We start from the raw sequence: 18,886 nt of genomic DNA, 5'->3' as shown, positions 1-18,886 counted from the left end.
GGCGATGAAACTTTGACGCCAGTCATTCTCATTCGCTATAAATGTGTCGGCGCTGGCTTGCCGACTGACAGCGGCTGGCGGGGGCGTGCTTGACTGGCGGTCTCATGCAGATAAGGACGGGGTTTGGCCATATCGTCTACTGTCTTAGACAGTACCGGTCTGGACAACCGCCATGACCGCAGCTCAGAAGCCCAGCTGCCCCGGGTTCACGCGTCCAGCCATCGTCCCGGCACCGCGGGGAGGCAGCGTGCAGACACGTCGGGCACGTTGTCCGGCGGTGCGAAGCGTACGCGGAGTGGTGGGAGCGAAAAGAAGAAACGTGGCTGCTTACGTATCGCGTTACATGACTGTGACGCGCTTGCGACACGTGCCGTCGTGGATGGTCCGTGCGCCGCCCGCCTGCCAAGACACGCCATCACCCTCTCTTGTCCACGAACCACCACGAGCGATGCTGCTCCCCCCCTCGCGCGCCCAGGACGTGTGGTCCCCTTGCTCTCCGCGCCTGCCGACTCGACCCAAATGTGGCCCTTCCTTACCCAGCTGTTATTTCAAATAAATAACGCTGACTTTTTCAAATATGGTGGCGATGATTGACGAAGGACGGCCGCAGACGAATACGCCGCCGCCCGTGCACCGCCATGGCTTTCGGGCCCAACGGACAGAGACATCAGACCAAAGCGGTCTGCATCCACTGCAACGGGTCATAACGGATAAATGAATATTCAATTGGAATGCCTTCAGGCTTGCTTCACCCGCTCTAATGGCCAGCCTAATGTAGGCGCAGCCCTTCCCGGAGTTTTCGCCAGGGCCCGCCTGCATATAAATACGCAGACATGTACAGCTTTGCGGTTCCCCCTGTCCCCGACGAGCCACCACGTGTGTTTCACCCCTTCGCTCGCCGCATCGCTGACCCGATCCCCAGCCCAAAGTCACTATGCACATAACCAGCCTCTTCTCCGCCCTGCTCCTCGCCATCCCCGCGAGCGCCGTGCCCGCCGGCTCCCCCGCGCCGCCCGCCGGGCCGCTCCGGCGCGTGCTGTGGTTCAACGGCGCGAACTGCACGGACCGCTCTATCCAGACGAGCTACGCCGCGCTGGACAGATGGTGCATCTGGGACGCACACGGGATCACGGGACGCAGCTTCGCGTGGACGGGCGCGACGAACGGCATCGAGTTCTTCTGTTTGGGCACAACTTACCTTTGTAAGTGTTCAGAACATCCAATACACTTCAAATCATGATGCCCGACTCACCAGAACTATCCACAAGCGCCGCGAAGCTCAAGGCGAAGCCAGGCGCCGAGTCGCCGCCGACATTGGCCCGTCCAAGGCAAACAACAGAGCTGGCATGGACCAGCCTATTCAACGCCGTCCAATGCGAACCTTCCGCGCGAGAAGCGGCCATCAGAGCGCTAAGCTGGCGGCGCGGCGCGGCGACTGCGCATGCCAGTGGCATTGCCTGCCCGACTAACAACTGGTCAACAGCGTTGCCCGCCCGTTGCCCTTTGGCATAGCGCCCAGTTCTCCGGCCAGGACGGGCTGTACTCCACTCACCAGTGCGCAACGGGGAGTGCGCACACTCATATAGGACTTGAAGTCGGCGCGCGCCGCGCCAAGTATAATTCGTCACCGGTCAGGTGGCCGTGTCTACCCTCGGCCGGTGCCGACATAGCCTGTAGACGCGCCAGAATGCGGAACCCAACCCCAATCTTCACTTTAGTCACTTGGTCGGCGACGCCGAGTCGGAATGTCACAAGTGTCACAGGGTGACATTCCGACGACGACGTGCGCCGCCGGGCTCGCCGATCTGCATGGAATATGGTGCAGAGTGTCCCCAGGACTCCGAGTCCCCGGTGCCCTTTTCAGTTTGAGCCGCTTAACTATGCGGTGACCTCACCGGTCGGTGCCGAAGAACGCCGACTGTCAACTACATCGACGGGCTCGGAATCGTACCAAGCCCCGCCCTCCGGAATGCGTACCGCCCGCTCACTGCGCCGACAACTTGCATGCACCGCAGAAGATGGCGGAAGGAAGTCGTCGTGAAGGTCGCACGCCATCCCACGCCACGCCACAGCCATCAATGGCGTGCACGCCGGCGTTTGGCGGGCGCACGCCATTCGGCCACGCCACTATGCGAGCTCTGCAGTCAGGACGTGTGCACCGGTGGGCCCGGCGTGGTGTCCAAGGCTGAGGACGGGTGCGCGACCGCGCCGGACGGGTAAGCGTCTGCCTGTTGCCGTTACGCGCTGTCTGTGGCTGACCGTCGGCGCAGATTCAACTGGCAAAGCTTCCGCTACCTGTAACCTGGCCCCGCCGCCGCCTGCACCCACTGGCACCGTACCCATCTGAGGCCCGGGATGCCAACGCCGATTCTCGGGTCCGCCCCACTGTCGGTCTTCGCTCTTTCCTGTTGTTTCGTTCATTCAGTAGCACACAATCCATCATGATCTCGTTTTCATCCCACTTTATCAGGCTTTATCAGGACCTACATTTCTAATTTCTTCTCCTCGCACAACCTCCACCCATTTATCACCCTGAAATGGACTTCAAACAGGGGCTACTCATTATGATGTTGTTAGCCCGTAGCTTCATCTGTCTGAATGCACAAGCGGAATATGGAAGCCCCTGCATCTTTGCTGCTCGGATCAGTAATTGCCATACATGGTAGACACTGAAAGTGCCAGTATTTCATCGGATAAGAAATTCAAGGGTCCAAATGTGATATTTAATTCTGCCTAGATTCCAATAACTTCAAGTAACTCGTCTCCGTTTGTTTCACCTACCACGCTACAAGCACTGACTGTACTGCACCGGCGTCAGAGAAACTCGACAGAGACCACAGAAGACGACGCACATCCACGTTGACGTACGTACATGTGTACGGGCTCGCGCAAACCGTCGGGCCAGCCCATCTGCAGCCGAAGTTAGCTCCATCGCTGGCGAATCGTGGTAGGGCACTCACGCAAATCCACTATTGTGCAAATCGTCCTCAGTGGGGTTGCACGTTTTATAACGTCAGGCACTCACCCGCACTGCCCGTAGTGTGGCGCCGTCGCGCCGGTTGTCGTTGCAGCAGAGCTTGAGCTCTTTGTTGCCGAGCTACTCTTCACCGTGGACGAGCTCGCGGGCTTCACGGTCGACGACGGCTTGACAGTTGTGCCACTTCCTCCGGGGCAGGTGAACACCGGCGGGCCGGGGACAGTGTAATTGGTAAGGAGCGGGTAGTAGATGTTGGTGGTGATGCCGGGGTCGCTACCCTGCATGTGCGTCGATCCTGATCGTGACAACGGAAGAGAACCCACCTTGTATGCACCGGGGAAGGACACTGTTGCGGGTTGCGTGCTGCCGCCGCCCGTGATCGAAAGTTGCGCACATTCCATCTACCACATGGTCGTCAGACAAATCGATCGCTGAGAGTGAGGGTTGATACGAACATAGAACTGCGCGCCGGGATACGTAGTGGCGCCTACACCGGATATCAGCACCCTATCCTTCGACGTATAAGGTGGCTCCGAGTCTACGCACTGTGCAGGGCTTAACGAATTCTAATTAGCCTGTGTCAGAAAACGGCTGAACCTACGCACCTATCATTTCATGTCGCAGCAAATACTGCCCCGCGGGGATGCACGGCGGGATCGTGAAGGTGACCTTGCCCTTGTTCGCGATCATGCGGTCGACGCCCCACGTCTGGTTGCTTGCGACCAGCCCGTCCTCCTGGATCTTGAACCACTTCAGGCCCGTTACGGTGCTTTGAAGTGCGTTTGGGATCTGTGCACTGGGTGGCATGAGAAGCAGGGATACAGACAGCAGCATATGAGCACCCACAGGTAAGTAATCGTCGGTCCGTGGTGCGTAGGGTCAACACTGCACATGATCAGTGGACCGGAGGGGCGGAGAGTACTGCAAATTCACGGGTCTGCTGAGTCGCTAGGGTCAGGGCCGACCAGCGAATGGTCTGTTGAAGTGTCAGACACCCAAGCTTTTGAGAAGATGCAATGAACGCACGCCATTCAGCAGTGAATTGGGCCCCAGCGGGCACCGTGATGACGGTCGACGGGAGCGGCGTGTGGTACGGGTTGATTCCGCCGTTGCAAATGATATCTACCTTCTTATCAAACAAGAAAAAATCGCATGAGATGACGGCTAACCATTGGAAGTGACGTCCGTAATTGGCTGAGGAGTGTCAGAAAGGAGGGAGGGAGGGAATGAAAAACGCGGACTCCGTCGTAGTCAGGCACGCGGATGCCCGTAAGGTGGCCCTGGCTGACGCCGTTCACATATGCTTGCTGGAGATACCCTGTCAGCCCCCCGAGCGCTTGCACCACTTCAGACACACCTGGAATATCGTGTGCCCCCTCGCCACCGAAGCAGACACCGCGAGCGCGAGAAAAGACCCTTTTAGCAGCATGATGGATTTCTGGAGAAAAGCGGGGCTATAATTGTGGACACAGTCGAAGCTGAATTTATCGTACCCTTCTCCCAGAGAAATGCCGCACAAGAGAATTGGCGGGGGGCAGGCCGGATCAGCGTCGCGGAAAATGCGGCGGCAGATGTGCCTCGCCCAAAGATCACGAGGAGGAGACTGTAGATATTCGAAGTCAAGTACAGTGATCCGGATATCTTGACATCGGTATTGGAGTATTTGGAGACCGCATTGAGCGAAATTACGGGTGGGGCGTGCGGAAGAGCGTCGTAAGTTTGGCTTGGCACGTAAAGGGTCTTGCTGGCTGCGGACTGTCGAACAGATGACATACCACAAAACCTCCGCGCCACATGGAGCAGGTCGCGGCCCGGCACCGACGACGACCATGGGAGTTAAGAGCAAGCCGTGTTTGATGAGTCAGCCAGAGGCACCTGATCATGACGTGTCGCTTGTTGATGAATTGATCGTCGGATGTCTCTTCCGAAGAACCACCATGTCAGTCCCACCGCCCACTCATGCTCTCCTCTCCACCCATGGTCGAGCGCCTTCTCGCTTTCCAACACGAAGCAGATACGAAACGCCAAGCCCTCGTGTGCTATTAACACCGGGTGGCGCGGCCGCCGCCGAGTTTTCTGCTTCTTGAGAGCGGCGACTGGCTGGCTATCTTCAGTGATAACTTGAAGGCCGAGCTACAGCCACAAATCGTGGACCGAAGAACCCTTGGCGGGTGCTTTCACTACGCTTATGGGTCTCGTCGCACCGGGACGCCGAGCAGCGCCGGACACCGGGTGCGCATGCACGCAAATACCTGCCTAATACGGCGACGACGGGTAGCGCCGAAAAAAGTCGGCGGGCTTGGCAGTGTGTTAGACAAGTATAGACATCGGTTTATAAGGTGAGTACAACAATGTATCCCCTCTAACTACTTCTCACAACTTGCACTGCACATGCGCATGCGTTTTAGCTATCTCGCCAGCCTCGCGCTGCTATTTCCCCCACTATATGTTTCTGCTGCTGCATGTACCAACCTATCTCCTGGCGGAAGTAACTCCAGTGCGTCTCTCTTTGCATCCTTGCCATGTGCAATCGTCACTGACACCTGCGCTTGTAGCGCCGTTCTGGATGGGTGATCGCTCGCTTCATGCTCATGGCAAGAGTGCATTCAACGCCGGCTTCAAGGTCTTCCGTAATGTGAAAGACTACGGGGCCGTCGGCGACAGCGTTGCAGACGACACAGCCGCGATAAACAGAGCCATCAGCGGTGAACTTCTCTGTCCTTTTGGCCATACAGATAACTAATCATGTCTGCCAGACGGTGGGGCGTGTGGCTTGGGCTGTCCTTCATCTAGCGTCAAGCCTGTGCTGGTGTACTTCCCTAGCGGGGTGTACCGCGTCACTGGACCCATTATTCCGTGCGTTTCTAGATCTTCCTCTTCCGTGGTTGCGGACTGACAATGTACCTAGGTACTACTTCACTGCGCTGTATGTCTTGTCATTCAACAGCTTTGCCACTTACACTTCACCTGCGCAGTGTCGGTGACTACAACAACCGTCCAACACTTCTCGCCGCGCCAAACTTTGCAGGGATTGCCATCATCGGTAAGCAACTCTCCGTGATTGTGCGCACTAATGCCGACTCCTCGCAGATGCCGATCCTTACATTCCCGGCGCACAAAATCCTGACGGCACGGGCGTCAACTGGTGGACAAACCAGAACGTGAGTCGCTTTCGTCCCTTACAACCTTGCTCATATTTCCTGCCTAGAACTTTTTTCGCTCTGTGCGGAACTTCGTCATCGACACCTCCGCCATGCCTGCTACTGCGTTTGGCACGGGAATCCACTGGCAAGTTGGGCAGGCGACGTCCCTCATCAACCTCGCTTTCTTCATGAGCCGCGTGCCGGGAACTGCGCACCAGGGTATGTACATGGAAAACGGCTCTGGTGGCTTCATGAGCGACCTCACCTTTGACGGCGGCGCGCTGGGCATGTGGGTCTCCAACCAACAGTTCACCATCCGCAATGTGCGGATCAGCAATGCCGCAACGGCTGTGTACCAATGGTGGAACTGGGGATTTGTGTGGCAGGGAATCAGCATATCGTGAGTCTTCGTTTCGCGTTGATGGCCAAATAGGCACTGACGCACAACGACAGCAACTGTGGAGTTGGGTTTGACATTCACACCGGCGGACTCACGCTGGATCAGCAGAGCGCCGGTGGGCTTCTCATTGTTGACTCGGACATCAGTGATACCGGTATCGGGATCAGGGTTCGTTGCCTCACTGTACCGCCCATACCGACAGGTGACTGACATGCATAACCAGACTTCGACCTCGCAGCCATCCTCCCTTGCAGGCTCTCTCATGTTGGATCATGTGCGCTTCGTACGTATTGCAACTGCAAATATTCAAGATGCTGCTGGTCCGGTGATGCCGGCTGGAGACACTGCCGTTGCGCAGTGGGTGATGGGCAATACATATACCGGTAAGTTGTGTCATCTCAGACATGGGCACTAGGCTGACGTACTCAGGCACTGGCACGCGGACCTACACCCGCGGCCCGCTACCCACGCCGATACCGAAGGCCCCAGCGCTGCTTGACCCAAGCGGCAATGGCCGCTTTTTTGTGCGCTCTCGGCCACAGTACAACAATTATCTTCCCAGCCGTGTGTAATCGTTCCTCCGTGTGCGAAACCCTCATATATATGTACAGAGTTCCTCTCGGTTGTTTCCGTTGGCGGCGCAAAGGGCGACGGTGTGACGGACGATGCACCAGCGATCAATGCCTTTATTGCTGCGGTGCGCTCGTTCACTTCTTTACTGTCATCTACTCACATGACCCAGCATGCTGGCTGTGGGATCCTCTATTTCGATGCAGGTACATACCTTGTCAAGAGCACCATCGTCATCCCAGCCGGCACAATCATCGTCGGGGAGATGTTTTCCGTAATACTCGGTGCCGGGTCTGCATTCGCAAATGCGAACTCACCGACCCCTATTCTACGTGTCGGCGCCAAGGGCGAGCGCGGCATTGCTGAGCTTAGTGACCTTGTTATCACTGCAGTCGGCGGCTCCGCTGGCGCGGTTGGCGTTGAGTGGAATATCGCGCAGAGCGGACCTGGAGTGGCGGGTATGTGGGACGTGCATATTCGTCTGGGTGGAACAATTGTAAGTCTTGCTGCCGTCATGCTTTCAAACGCTCTAATCATGCAAGGGTACAAATATTAATGCCGCAAACTGCCCAATCACGGCACAAAACACAGCTGCATGCACTTCTGCGTTCCTTGGCCTGCATGTGAGCAGTTTCGGGTCGGGGTACTTCGAGGTAGGTTGTTCGTTACAGCAGTCCCTATGTTTATTAATATCTTCTAGAATGTTTGGGTGTGGAACGCCGACCACGACCTAGACGACCCAAACCAGACACAGATCAACTCATATAGCGGACGTGGTGTTCTTATCGAATCTGCAAAAGGTCCTGTATGGCTCGTCGGTACTGCATCGGAGCATCATGTGCCTCAATTCCAAGTGTATCCAACTTCTTAACTGACGGAAACTCAGGTGATCTACCAATATGCGTTCTATAACACGGAAAATGTCTATGCGGGACTCATCCAGACGGAAACACCGTACTTCCAACCGTCTCCGAAGTCTCCCGCTCCGTTTAGCATCGTGCCAACCTACGGTGACCCGCCCGGAACACGGGATGCTGCGCTCGCGCTCGTCATCACTGCATCTGCGAATGTATTCATATATGGCGCAGGGTTGTACAGCTTCTTCCAAAACTATGAACAGGTCTGTATTTCTCCACATATACTCCTTGACATTTGTGAACTAAGCTCTGGCTATGTAGGCCTGCGTCACTTCTAAAAATTGCCAACCTTCAATTGCCCTCGTTGACAAGTCCTCTTCTGCAGTGCACATTTTGCAACTCACTACTGCCGGTTCTGTGGCAATGCTCTCCCAAACGCCGGGGATGCCGCTAATTACTGCATCGGATAACACTGATGGTTTTGCATCAACTGCGACCTATTGGCGATCCTCGTCACTTGATGTTCCACCTCCATACACTGGCTCAATACCCACCAAGAACTGCTCAGCACCACCCAAGGTGGTGGGCTACTATCTGGGCAGGTGCATACTAGGTTACTTACCTTGTTCTCTGTCTGATTGCACTGGCATAGTGCTCAAACCCGGGGGTGCTTACCATGGGCACCAGATGCAATTGATTACACAACATATACAGTCTGCCTCTATCTATCTATGTTGTTTGATCTAACTCATCATGCAGCATGTCATATATGGTTATACTGGACTTGCAGCAAATGGCACAGCCAGTCTCACTACTGCTCAGCGCACTCAGATTGCAGGGATTGTTAGTCTGCGGCAGCAGGAGCCTAATTTGAAGATTATGCTTGGTGGTAAGTCATTATTATCATGTCCCCTGATGAATCTAACATAGGCAGTTGGTGGCTGGGGCTTTGGCTCCTCAGATAAAGCCAACTTCTTGGCAATGGCACCAAGTGCAACAGGGCGTGCGACATTTGCATCAACTGTTGCAGCACTTGTCAATGAGTACATCTTTGTTTCTAGCCTGTTGTTTCTGTTGGCTAATTGCTGCTGCAGCCTTGGTATTGATGGTGTTGACATTGAGTGGCCATACTGTACAACTGGCACCTGTGTCTCTGTAGAGCAATTCACAAGTCTGGTATTCACGACCAAAGCAGCACTTGGTCGGAATCTGCTAGTATCTGTTCAGCTTTCTTTGGACTTCTGGTATGTCTGATCTGTTTGTTGACAAGGCCTGCTAAATCTTTATAATGCTAGGTCATCAGCTGATGTCAGCCTTGTAAGCAACCCCTTTTAAATTGCTTCCTTAAACTGAACCAATGATAGGGCCTGCCAATCATTGCAGCCAGTGTAGAATTTATCAGTCTGATTACAACATATGCCAACTCACCCAAGGCCCATGGGGAAGATGCAAATACCATCTCCTGGATACAAGAATCCCTAGACCTTGCTGCAGCTGCAGCAGCATCTGTGCCCTCAAGTATGTTTCTGTTTGGTATACCCTTCTTTGCACGGTAAATAGATTTCTGCTCAGATTTATTCTTGAAATACTGATATTATTCTTCCTAGCCCAATACCTGATAATGGCACTACAACCATGTTACAGAGCTCCTGCATTGAGAAGGGGGCACTGGGCCAGGGCACATACCCATACTATGCTGTTGATTCACTCCTCCAGGGTGATGATGCATTTGATGGCATTGTCTATGACCGTGATGCATGGACAATCTATGGCACTGGCCTTATTTGGTATGAAAATGCCTTCTCTCTTAGTGATGGATCAGATATGGTTGCGGAGAGCAAGCTGTCTGTTGCACTAAGGGCACAAACCTCTCAGCAGCTGTGTATGGGTGGTGTATCTGGTATGTTATCTTTAGGTTATTGAAAAATGGTTTGTTGAATGTTGTGCCAGTTTATAGTATTGATCAGGACACCCAACTGTGGGATCTAGCAAATAGCATATACAGCCCAGGGGGGTTTTCTTCCCTCTACTTTGGCAATCTACCTCCGTATGTATCAGTTATTGAATTATTGCCTAGGTGCTTATGTCATTTGCAGAAAACAGACCTGCACCTGCTATAAATGGTGATGGATATGTTACTACCAATTCCTATGTTGGTTGTTTCACTAGGTTAATCCTCTGCTATATTGATCATAATTCTAGAATGACTTCTCAAACTTTGTGGCCGCTCAATACCCCTTCCTATCAGCTCTAGATACCTATCGACTACTGCTATTCAATGCCTTGGACATTCAGGGCCAGATCAGCAACCATCTGAGTAGCCTTCTCTCTGCACCAGAGCTGTCTGCAGATAACTTTACTATCTACAAGCGCTGGGAGGGCAAAGCTGTAGATCTTGCTATTGCAAATACCACTGGTCTTGGCAACCAGTTCTGGAAATGCACTGGTGATGGGACCCCTTTTCGCTGTCCTGGCTACATTATTGTTGATGACTCTATTGCTGCTCCTTCCCCACATTATTCACAATATGATGTTGTGGAGTGGACCCTAGTGGACCATGATGGATGGAAGGCATTCTTGAATAACACACTGGGTCTTAATCTGGACATACTTACTATTGGCAGCTTTGATGTCTCAAGGCCAAGTTTGTGTTTGCTTTCAACTAGTGGTATTTATGCTGATTAACATCTCTCATAGTCAAGACTTGCTCAGTGCAAGTCCCTCCTCCTTGCAAGACTGGCTGTAATCTTGTACCAAATGCAACTCCAACTTCAACAAGTGGTCAAAATTCTTCACTGGGTCATGTTCTTCAAAAGCGGGATGACCCACTGATCCCAAACCCTGCATGTCATACTACATGGTATAGCTATATGATATATAGATATTGCATAGGCTGATTAGACTTACAGGAAGGGTCTCTACCTGATTGACACAGATACCTTCTTTGTCAATCCAAATGGCATCATCAATGTGAGTAGTATCATCATCTGGGAATAATCAATTTGGACCTTATGTATATCAGAGTTACATTGAAAGCACTGCACAGTCAGTGGAAGCTTATACAAATGTGGCCCAGGATGAAGGGGTGGAGACAACTGCCCTACTGTCCTTGCTCCAGGTATCTTATATCACTAGGCAATATGATCTGAACTCAGATGTTTTCTAGGCAACACTTACTGCAGTTTCTTTGGGCAACCAGACTATTGCTAATACCCTTGTATACATCAATCAGGCAAGCAAATATTAACATACAAGAGAAATATTGATAGGAAACTAGACCCGGCAAGATGAGCAGGAGCAAGGTAGTTTGTGCATTTTCAACCGTATTTACTACTAATGCCATATGGCTTCTCAGCCCTTTTTGAGGCTGAATCCCGCTTCTCTGTTCTTGATATGATCCTTGATATCATTGTAAGTATAAAATATTATCTTCAGACAACATCTCTGTCTAATATCTAAATAGTTTGGTCTTTTAGCTTTTATTCCTGGAGGTGCTTTCCTTACCCTAACTGTGAACCTCCTCTCTCATCATCATCAATTCTGCAGTTGGTGAAGTGACAGATCTGATCCTTGGTGGTGCTTCTGCAGCAGACCAAATTGCAGATTTTGTTGGCATTGCAGAGATCGCAAATGATTTTGGCAAGATAGGGGAAGACTCATCCTTTGCTAGGCTGTTTGGGAATCTGCGCACAGATGAGGCTGTTGGCCAGGCAGCTGCTAGTGTTGAAGAGCACCTCTCTGAGGGGGTGCTGCTGACCCGCGGGCAGTTTGGCAGGACAATTGAAAATGTTCAGGGGACCATTCTGGACTGTGCAGTGGACCTTGGGGACTGGGTGCTAGATGGGGCAGATTTTGGGAATGCTCTCATCTCACCAAGTATTTCTGGGGCTATCCATCCCAGCACAGGTATTGTGAAAGAATTCACAACACAGTATGTATCATTTATATTCTGTTGATCTGCAGCTAATGTATCAATACAGACACAGACTACCTGTAAATCTCTCCAGCATTGATGAGTCCCGCAGGAAGCGAACAGGACCCCCATCTGCTTGTGTATGGACAGCAAAGGTAAGGATAATCAATGTATTATATAGGAGATTCTGAACATCTGTCTGGCCCTAGACATCAAATGATTTGAAGATCTCTAGTGACAGCTATCGGGCACTTTGTAGCAGTGGAAATCTCGCCATGGATGTGCCAAACAGCCTTACAGCACCAACTAGCACAAGTAGTATGACCTTTCAGAAATGTGTGGCTGCCCATGCAGGAAGCTGTCAATGTGAGTGACTTTGATGAATTTTATTTGGGAGCTCAAAATTGCAATAGGTGATCATCTGTATGAAGGTGCCATCTGATTTCTATTTTTTGATTGAAACTGAGATGAAACTGCAGCCACTGAGTTCCGCAGCAAACTACAGCAACTGAGTCTTGCGGAGCGTGCAGTATGTCTTCATATCTCAGCATTCACTAAACCTTGTTAAATGATATGCTAGAGTCTCTGCTCATTGCCGTTTTTTGCCACAGGCAGCACAGATCTGATCAAGAACATCATTAATGATCCTGACAGTAGGCGGTGCTTGGCCCACACCCAGCTTGTGCTAATATTCGTCTGCAGACTTTGCTGGAATCTGGGGTTTGTGTTCAAGTGTATATGCTGCACAGTTGATATATCCCCCGCAGGCCATCGGAGCATCAATGCAAATACATTGAAAAGTACACTTTTGGTAAGCAGGTGTGTGAGGGCCAGAGCTGAGCTAATCTTCATGTCTGCCAGAACAAGTACCAGGGAAAGAAGGGGCTGAAGAAGGCATTTGTACGCAGCATTTCCCCGCTTGCAAGGAAACCACTTATGTCATGGACACAGACCAAGTTCAGCAAGCCGGGGCAGGACCTCATGTTCGACATTGTCGACAAGCAGCTGTCGGTGTATCAGCCCAACCGGGAGCGCGTGGGCGACAGGATCGATGCGCAGATGCACAAGTGGCATGCTCAGGTTTGTAGCCATCCTCTGGCAAAATGCCAACAGCTAACAACAAGCACTGCTAGGTTGTGGCCCAGGGCTCCGCAGCGCAGCAGGCATCCTTCAAGAAGCTCTGTTTGTACCATTTGCACTGACTATCTCAGAGGGAGCTGATGCTGGGTAGACACGCCAAACGCGGACGGGTCGCAGAAGTCGACGTACAAGGCGCTGGCGACACAGAAGGCCAGCGATGCACGGGCGATGATCGCGGCGGTCAAGCCGAAGCCGGCTGCGTCGGCGCAGCAGCCCCCACTCGATTCGAGCGACGATGACTCGGACGACAGCGGGAAGGGGAAGAAGAAGGTCGCAACTGGGGCCGTGAAGCGCAGCGCGCAGGCGCAGGGCTGTGGGACGAATACCGTGAAGACGAGTAAGCGGACAAAGGTGTGAGTTGGGAGATAGACAGGTCGTTCGCGTGATCAACGGGAACTGCGAACAGCTTTAAACAGGGCGATTCAAGGATTCAAATTGTTGTATTTTACGGAACAGGATCAATGAAAGTGACAGAAATGAGTGGAGGCCCGGGCCGGCCACCAGTAGGCAGCCGGAACGATTTTTTGGGCACTTGAGCAAATGAACGTAAGAAGTTGGTGTTTTTGTCGGCCTTGATGAATGGTAAGCAATTGGTATGCTCAGCCGCGGGGTGAGGGTACAGCGGGCCGCGACGTCGTGACGGTCCGCGATGCTGGCCGCGACGTCGTCACTGCGGGCTTCGTTGGCGGGGGCGGCAAGAAGCGGAAGCTCTGCCAATTGACGCTGCGAACCAATCAGCCATACCCATACAAGCAAAAAGAAACACATACCCGGGCGGCGCGGTGGCACATCCGGTCTCCTCGAAGAACGCGTTGCCAAGGCCGTTGCAGACATCCCTGCTGCCGCCCGAAATAAAGAACTCGATGCCGTGGGTGGCGCCGGTCCAGGAGAAGCTACGCCCGGTGTAACCTTGGGTGATGTAGACGCAGTCGCCGATGCGTGCGTCGTCGCTCGTCTCGATCACGCGATCCGTGCAGTTCGCGCCGTAGTGCCACTGCACATGATGAGCTGGAGCGGCGGACGGCGCAGGCGCGGAGGAGATTGCAGGCGCAGGCATGGCAGCTACGGAAACTGCAAAGAGCAGGGCGGCGAAGTAGGCGATGAGTTGCATGATAAAAGAAGCTGTGGAGCGCGTCAGCGAGGCGGAGAGAAACGGGGTGGACTCAACCACTGAGGTTGCTTGGGGGAGACTGGGGAGAGCGCTCAGCCGCCTGCGTCTTTATATGCAGGCGGGCCCTGGCGGAAGTCGCGGCAAGGAGGGTCGTGCACGGCCTAGTCGACAAGAAATGGCCCGGGTGGGTCGGGTATGTGTTCCTGCCTGAGCTATGCCCCCGTCGGTAATGCAGGCAAAACCGCCCAGATCAGCGGATACAAACCGCTGCGGTCGACGATCCCTGGGCGTGTGGCATATTAGGCGTCTGGCCAGGGAAGCGGGCTCGCGTCCTTCGTCTTCTCCTGAAACACGACGTTCGTTTTCTACATATGAAATGCGACTGCGGACCGACCGAGGCGGACTCGAGACCCTATTGGAGAGAAGGGTCCCGTTTACGAAGCAGGGAGAGCCTTGCCAGAACGAGAGGAGGAAGGCAGCGAGGTCATGGTCGACAGCCAAGAACGGCCCTCGGTGACGTGATCACATGCCTTGGCAGACGGCGCACGGACCATCAACAAAGGCACGTGTCGGGCGTCGCTCCGGAAGCTGTCGGACGTGCCGTCACGCAGATCTTCCTTGCTCCAAACTTCCATGTCGCCGTCCCTGCTCCCTACTCCCGCCCTCCGCATCTTCGCGCACCCGCGCGACTAGCTACAGGGCTGGCCAGTGGGCGTGGCGCAGACGCCCTGAGCGCTGCCAGTGTATCGTGCGGGTACTCATCATGCCCCTGCTCAGAGGCTTGGCACGCGGCGCAACCGCGGACCGGCTCAGGCCGCCGACCGACCGTCACCGAGCGTCTGACCAGTGCGTGACGCCTAGTGCGAATCAAATGTCGCTTTCCTGACGAATCAAGTGCTTGTCGCAGCCAATAAGCCTCCGGGGCACTCACGCAAGCGCCAAGCGCAGCAGGCCCGCGACGTTCTTCCGCGCGCCGCTAACTCGAATGTTATTATCAACGACCTTCCTGCAGCGCGCAATCGAACCCTAATCCGATGCTTATTTCGCTGACACCCATTCGCAGCCTTCCCTTCTCCCGGCGATCTCCACCCCCACACGCGGTGCGAGGCACGTCTGCCGCCGCGTTTTCCCCCGACGCTGATCCGGGGTGCGCCAAGTCCGTTTTCGCGGCGTTTCTCTGGAAGAACTCCGTCATAAAATTAGCTTTTGAGCGCCCCCCGTCGAAGCACGAAACCCTGTCTCCCCAGTCGTGCGTCATTTACCCCCGCATGAAGCTGCACGCCTCCTTCCTCGCGCTCGCGGCATCTGCGGCAGTGGCGCGTGGGCACACCATATTTCAGGTGCGTTCACGCTGGTGCAAGCGCTCGAGCGGCTGACAGGGTATCTACAGCAAGCATACGTGAACGGCGTCAGCCAGGGCCACCTCACAGGCATCCGCGTGCCCGACTATGACGGAGTCCGCGTCCTCATTCCCACCCTCTGTCCTTGCTGACACTCCTCAGCCAATTACGGACGTCACTTCCAATGGTTAGCCGTCATCTCATGCGATTTCTGCTTGGTTGATAAGAGGGCAGATATTATTTGCAACGGCGGAATCAACCCGTACCACACACCGCTCCCGTCGACCGTGATCACGGTACCCGCGGGCGCCCAGTTCACTGCGGAATGGCGTTCGTTGCACGCATATTCTAGAAGTGCTCGACCGGCTAACGCTCCAACAGACCATTCGCTGGTCGGCGCGGACCCGAGTGACTCTGCAGACCCGTGAGTATAGGACTACTCTTCCTCCACGTCTATTGACTACTTCCAGCGTCGACCCCTCGCACCATGGGCCGACGATCACTTACCTGTATGTGCTCCGCTTCACCGTCTTCCTGCTTCTGATGCCACCCAGTGCGCAGATCCCGAATGCACTCCAGAGCACCGTCACCGGCCTGAAGTGGTTCAAGATCCAGGAGGACGGGCTGATCGCGAGCAACCAGACGTGGGGCGTCGACCGCATGATCGCGAACAAGGGCAAGGTGACCTTCACGATTCCGCCGTGCATCCCCGCGGGGCAGTATTTGCTCCGGCACGAGATGATCGGTAGGTTTACATCGTTGAGAGTTGTTGACGCGAACGGCTGATCAGGTTCTGTGTAGCCCTGCATGGTTTGTGGAACAACTAGCAACGCAATGGGTTTGTGCGCTGACGGTTGGTAAAGGCGCGACGGCGTATCCCGGCGCGCAGTTTTATGTCAGCGCAATTGCCTTGCTACACCCATCCTCCGTCTTACCCTTATTCCAGATGGAATGCGCGCAACTCTCGATCACGGGCGGTGGCAGCACGCAGCCCGCGACAGTGTCCTTCCCCGGCGCCTACAAGGCTAGCACTCTGATACTTCACCGCGCACTTGCTTACCCAGAGTTATTGCGAATAGGGCACCGACCCCGGCATCACCACCAACATTTACTACCCGTTGCTCACGAACTACACCGTCCCCGGCCCGCCGGTGTTCACGTGCTCCGGCAGCGGGGGCGGGGGGACGACGGCGCCGGTGTCGTCCTCGTCGACGGTGAAGCCCGTGAGCTCGTCCACGGTGAAGAGCAGCTCGACGGTGAAGAGCTCGAGCTCGGCGCCGGCGACGACGGGCGGGACGGTCGCGCAGTACGGGCAGTGCGGGTGAGTTACTCGTATTTGCTTCATCGTGCTAGAGACACTGCTCACGGCCCGGGACAACAGCGGAAGCGGGTACACCGGCGCGACAGCCTGCGTGAGCCCGTACAAGTGCACTTTTGTGAATGACTATGTGCGCTCTTTTTTCTTGTTCCCTGTGATTAGCGCTGACGGGGGTGCAGTACAGCCAGTGCTTGTAGGCCGGCAGGAACGGGGGCGGGGGCGGGGCGCACTGCAGCTGGCAGGATGTAAGTATAATGTATTGGACATATCTGGAATCATTCGTGGCTTCTCCTTTGAACGTCGGGAACACGCAAACAGGAACCCCTTCGCTTTGGTCCAAGGGGCCGCTACGTTACGGGTAACGGCGGTCAAACCAAGGGGGGTTCAAGATCCTTATCAGGCACATGGGGTAGGGGGGAGGGGGGGGGGGGGGAGGGGGAGGGGGGGGTCCCTGGGGGGTAAAAAAAACTTTTTGTATATAAAAGATTTGGGCCTTATATGGGTATAAAGACACCGAAAATATAGTGTATACCTTCTAATTTCTATACTTCAGCACTCTCATTACTTATATCTATCTACCTTCAGGCCCATGCACTTGGATAGCCCACTCTGTCAGAGGCCCATGCATCAGGTAATTGATGAGAGGTGAACATGTTGGAGTGTTGATATGGCCTGCCATGTGTGTGTTGGAAGGCTCTAGGTACATACATACCTACACATATACACATACACATGTATAAATTTTTTACAAAAAAAGTTTCACAAAGATTGAATTTTTTATCCCACTTTTTGATCGCATCAGTGGTCACATGACGCTGATCGTGAGAATATATTACTATATATGGCAGGAGGGGGGGAGGGGGGGGTCCCGGGGGGGTCGGAAAAAAACTTTCCGACCCTATATCCGTGATTCGAACTTTGAACCCCCCTTGGGTCAAACGGGGGGGAGTAACCCGAGCAGAGAAACCGGTCGGACCACAGATCGAACGATTATTATGCTAATGTCTAGTCTTCGAGACTTTGGCACTGCCTTGTCTCTCTAGACAGACCCAGCGTCGCATTACTCCGCGAAGAAGGGGCACTGCCAAGACTTGGCCAAGACGTTGCTCACATAACGACATAAGGTGTGACCGATCACCAAGGTTACTGATTGATTGGGCTTAGTCACGGGCCATTGACTCGGCCGTGACTCGGCCGTGACTTGCGTGACTCGGCCGTGACTCGCTCTCTTGCTTTCGGTCATGTCCACGACTACAACTTCTCTCTACGGAAAGACAATTTTGTCACGCTTCGAAGCGTATGCCGTCAATTGCAACGGTTTCGCGATGATGGCGGTGATGCCATCTCTTGCACCGCCTTTTCGTCTTTGACACTCGCTCTCATTTTTGCCGCGCTCACGCAAGTTATGTTACTCCAGGCCCGCCGTCGTTTCGTCGATCGCTGTTGCTGGCATTGACATCGTCATCAATGTCGCCAGCCGTCTGCCCACAACTACCACCCTCCTCACCAGCAGCGGTGTCCACACTCCATTCACCTTCGCTCTCTCTGCTGCCGCCATCATCGTCTGCTTCTGGCCCTTGGCTTGGGTCCTCAACACCACCTCCGAGGACCCCTGTGTCCGCTTGCTAAGCTCCAGCTCCGGGCAACCACTGCCTTCCACGATGGCTTCCACGACGGTCCCAATCTCGAAAGAAGACATTACTGCAGCAGCAACGCGAGACGCGTTCCTCTTTCCAAAGCAGGGTGGTGGTTGTGAAGAGCAAGTTGTGTGAGTTGACTCTCATATTATTATTTTTTCTTTCTCGCTTGAACTGAACGAGCTTTGTCCAGCCATGGGAAGACGAAGCAAGAGCTGCAGGCTCTTCTACAAACTTACCACCTTCCATTCACTGGCAACAAAGCGGTACTGGAGGAACGCCTCAAGGATTTCAGTGTTAAATTCTGTACAGACCCCGATAATTGGTGCGTTTTCTGACTGCCTTCATAACCATCTTCTTATTCTATCTATGCTTTAGCCGCCAGGGACGGCGAGCTACCGCCCAGCGCTCACATAAGGGACCCCGGGAAGATTCGAAGAAGACCAAGGTCAAGCTGTCCGATACACGCCGTTCGAACAT

At 54.0% G+C, this 18,886-nt stretch overlaps 3 protein-coding genes across 3 annotated transcripts; 1 reads left to right on the top strand and 2 right to left on the bottom strand.

The window, feature by feature from the left end:
• Positions 1–2,785: 2,785 nt before the first annotated feature.
• On the bottom strand, positions 2,786–4,808 carry MIND_00399000 (CBM1 domain-containing protein; the record flags this gene model as incomplete). The annotated part of the gene is made up of 15 exons (XM_037360816.1): positions 2,786–2,803; positions 2,853–2,910; positions 2,961–2,969; positions 3,026–3,255; positions 3,301–3,378; positions 3,433–3,464; positions 3,524–3,532; positions 3,583–3,773; positions 3,824–3,862; positions 3,911–3,953; positions 4,004–4,099; positions 4,147–4,171; positions 4,219–4,415; positions 4,471–4,700; positions 4,753–4,808. The coding sequence occupies 15 exons, from the start codon at positions 4,806–4,808 to the stop codon at positions 2,786–2,788; spliced, it is 1,311 nt and encodes a 436-aa protein (XP_037223701.1).
• An 8,791-nt stretch (positions 4,809–13,599) lies between these two features.
• Positions 13,600–14,111, bottom strand: MIND_00398800 (Membrane metallo-endopeptidase-like 1; the record flags this gene model as incomplete). The annotated part of the gene is made up of 2 exons (XM_037360815.1): positions 13,600–13,723; positions 13,771–14,111. The coding sequence occupies 2 exons, from the start codon at positions 14,109–14,111 to the stop codon at positions 13,600–13,602; spliced, it is 465 nt and encodes a 154-aa protein (XP_037223700.1).
• A 1,034-nt stretch (positions 14,112–15,145) lies between these two features.
• MIND_00398700 (Glycoside hydrolase family 61 protein I) lies at positions 15,146–16,966 on the top strand (the record flags this gene model as incomplete). Its single annotated transcript, XM_037360814.1, has 10 exons — positions 15,146–15,451; positions 15,502–15,567; positions 15,614–15,638; positions 15,686–15,781; positions 15,833–15,875; positions 15,922–16,196; positions 16,253–16,261; positions 16,315–16,757; positions 16,807–16,899; positions 16,949–16,966. The coding sequence occupies 10 exons, from the start codon at positions 15,146–15,148 to the stop codon at positions 16,964–16,966; spliced, it is 1,374 nt and encodes a 457-aa protein (XP_037223699.1).
• Positions 16,967–18,886: the final 1,920 nt, after the last annotated feature.

The sequence above is a fragment of the Mycena indigotica genome (assembly GCF_014461135.1).
Source record: "Mycena indigotica strain 171206Taipei chromosome Unknown Mind.scaff0003, whole genome shotgun sequence".
Taxonomy (NCBI): Eukaryota; Fungi; Basidiomycota; class Agaricomycetes; order Agaricales; family Mycenaceae; genus Mycena; species Mycena indigotica.
This window is presented reverse-complemented; position numbering and strand designations above follow the sequence as displayed.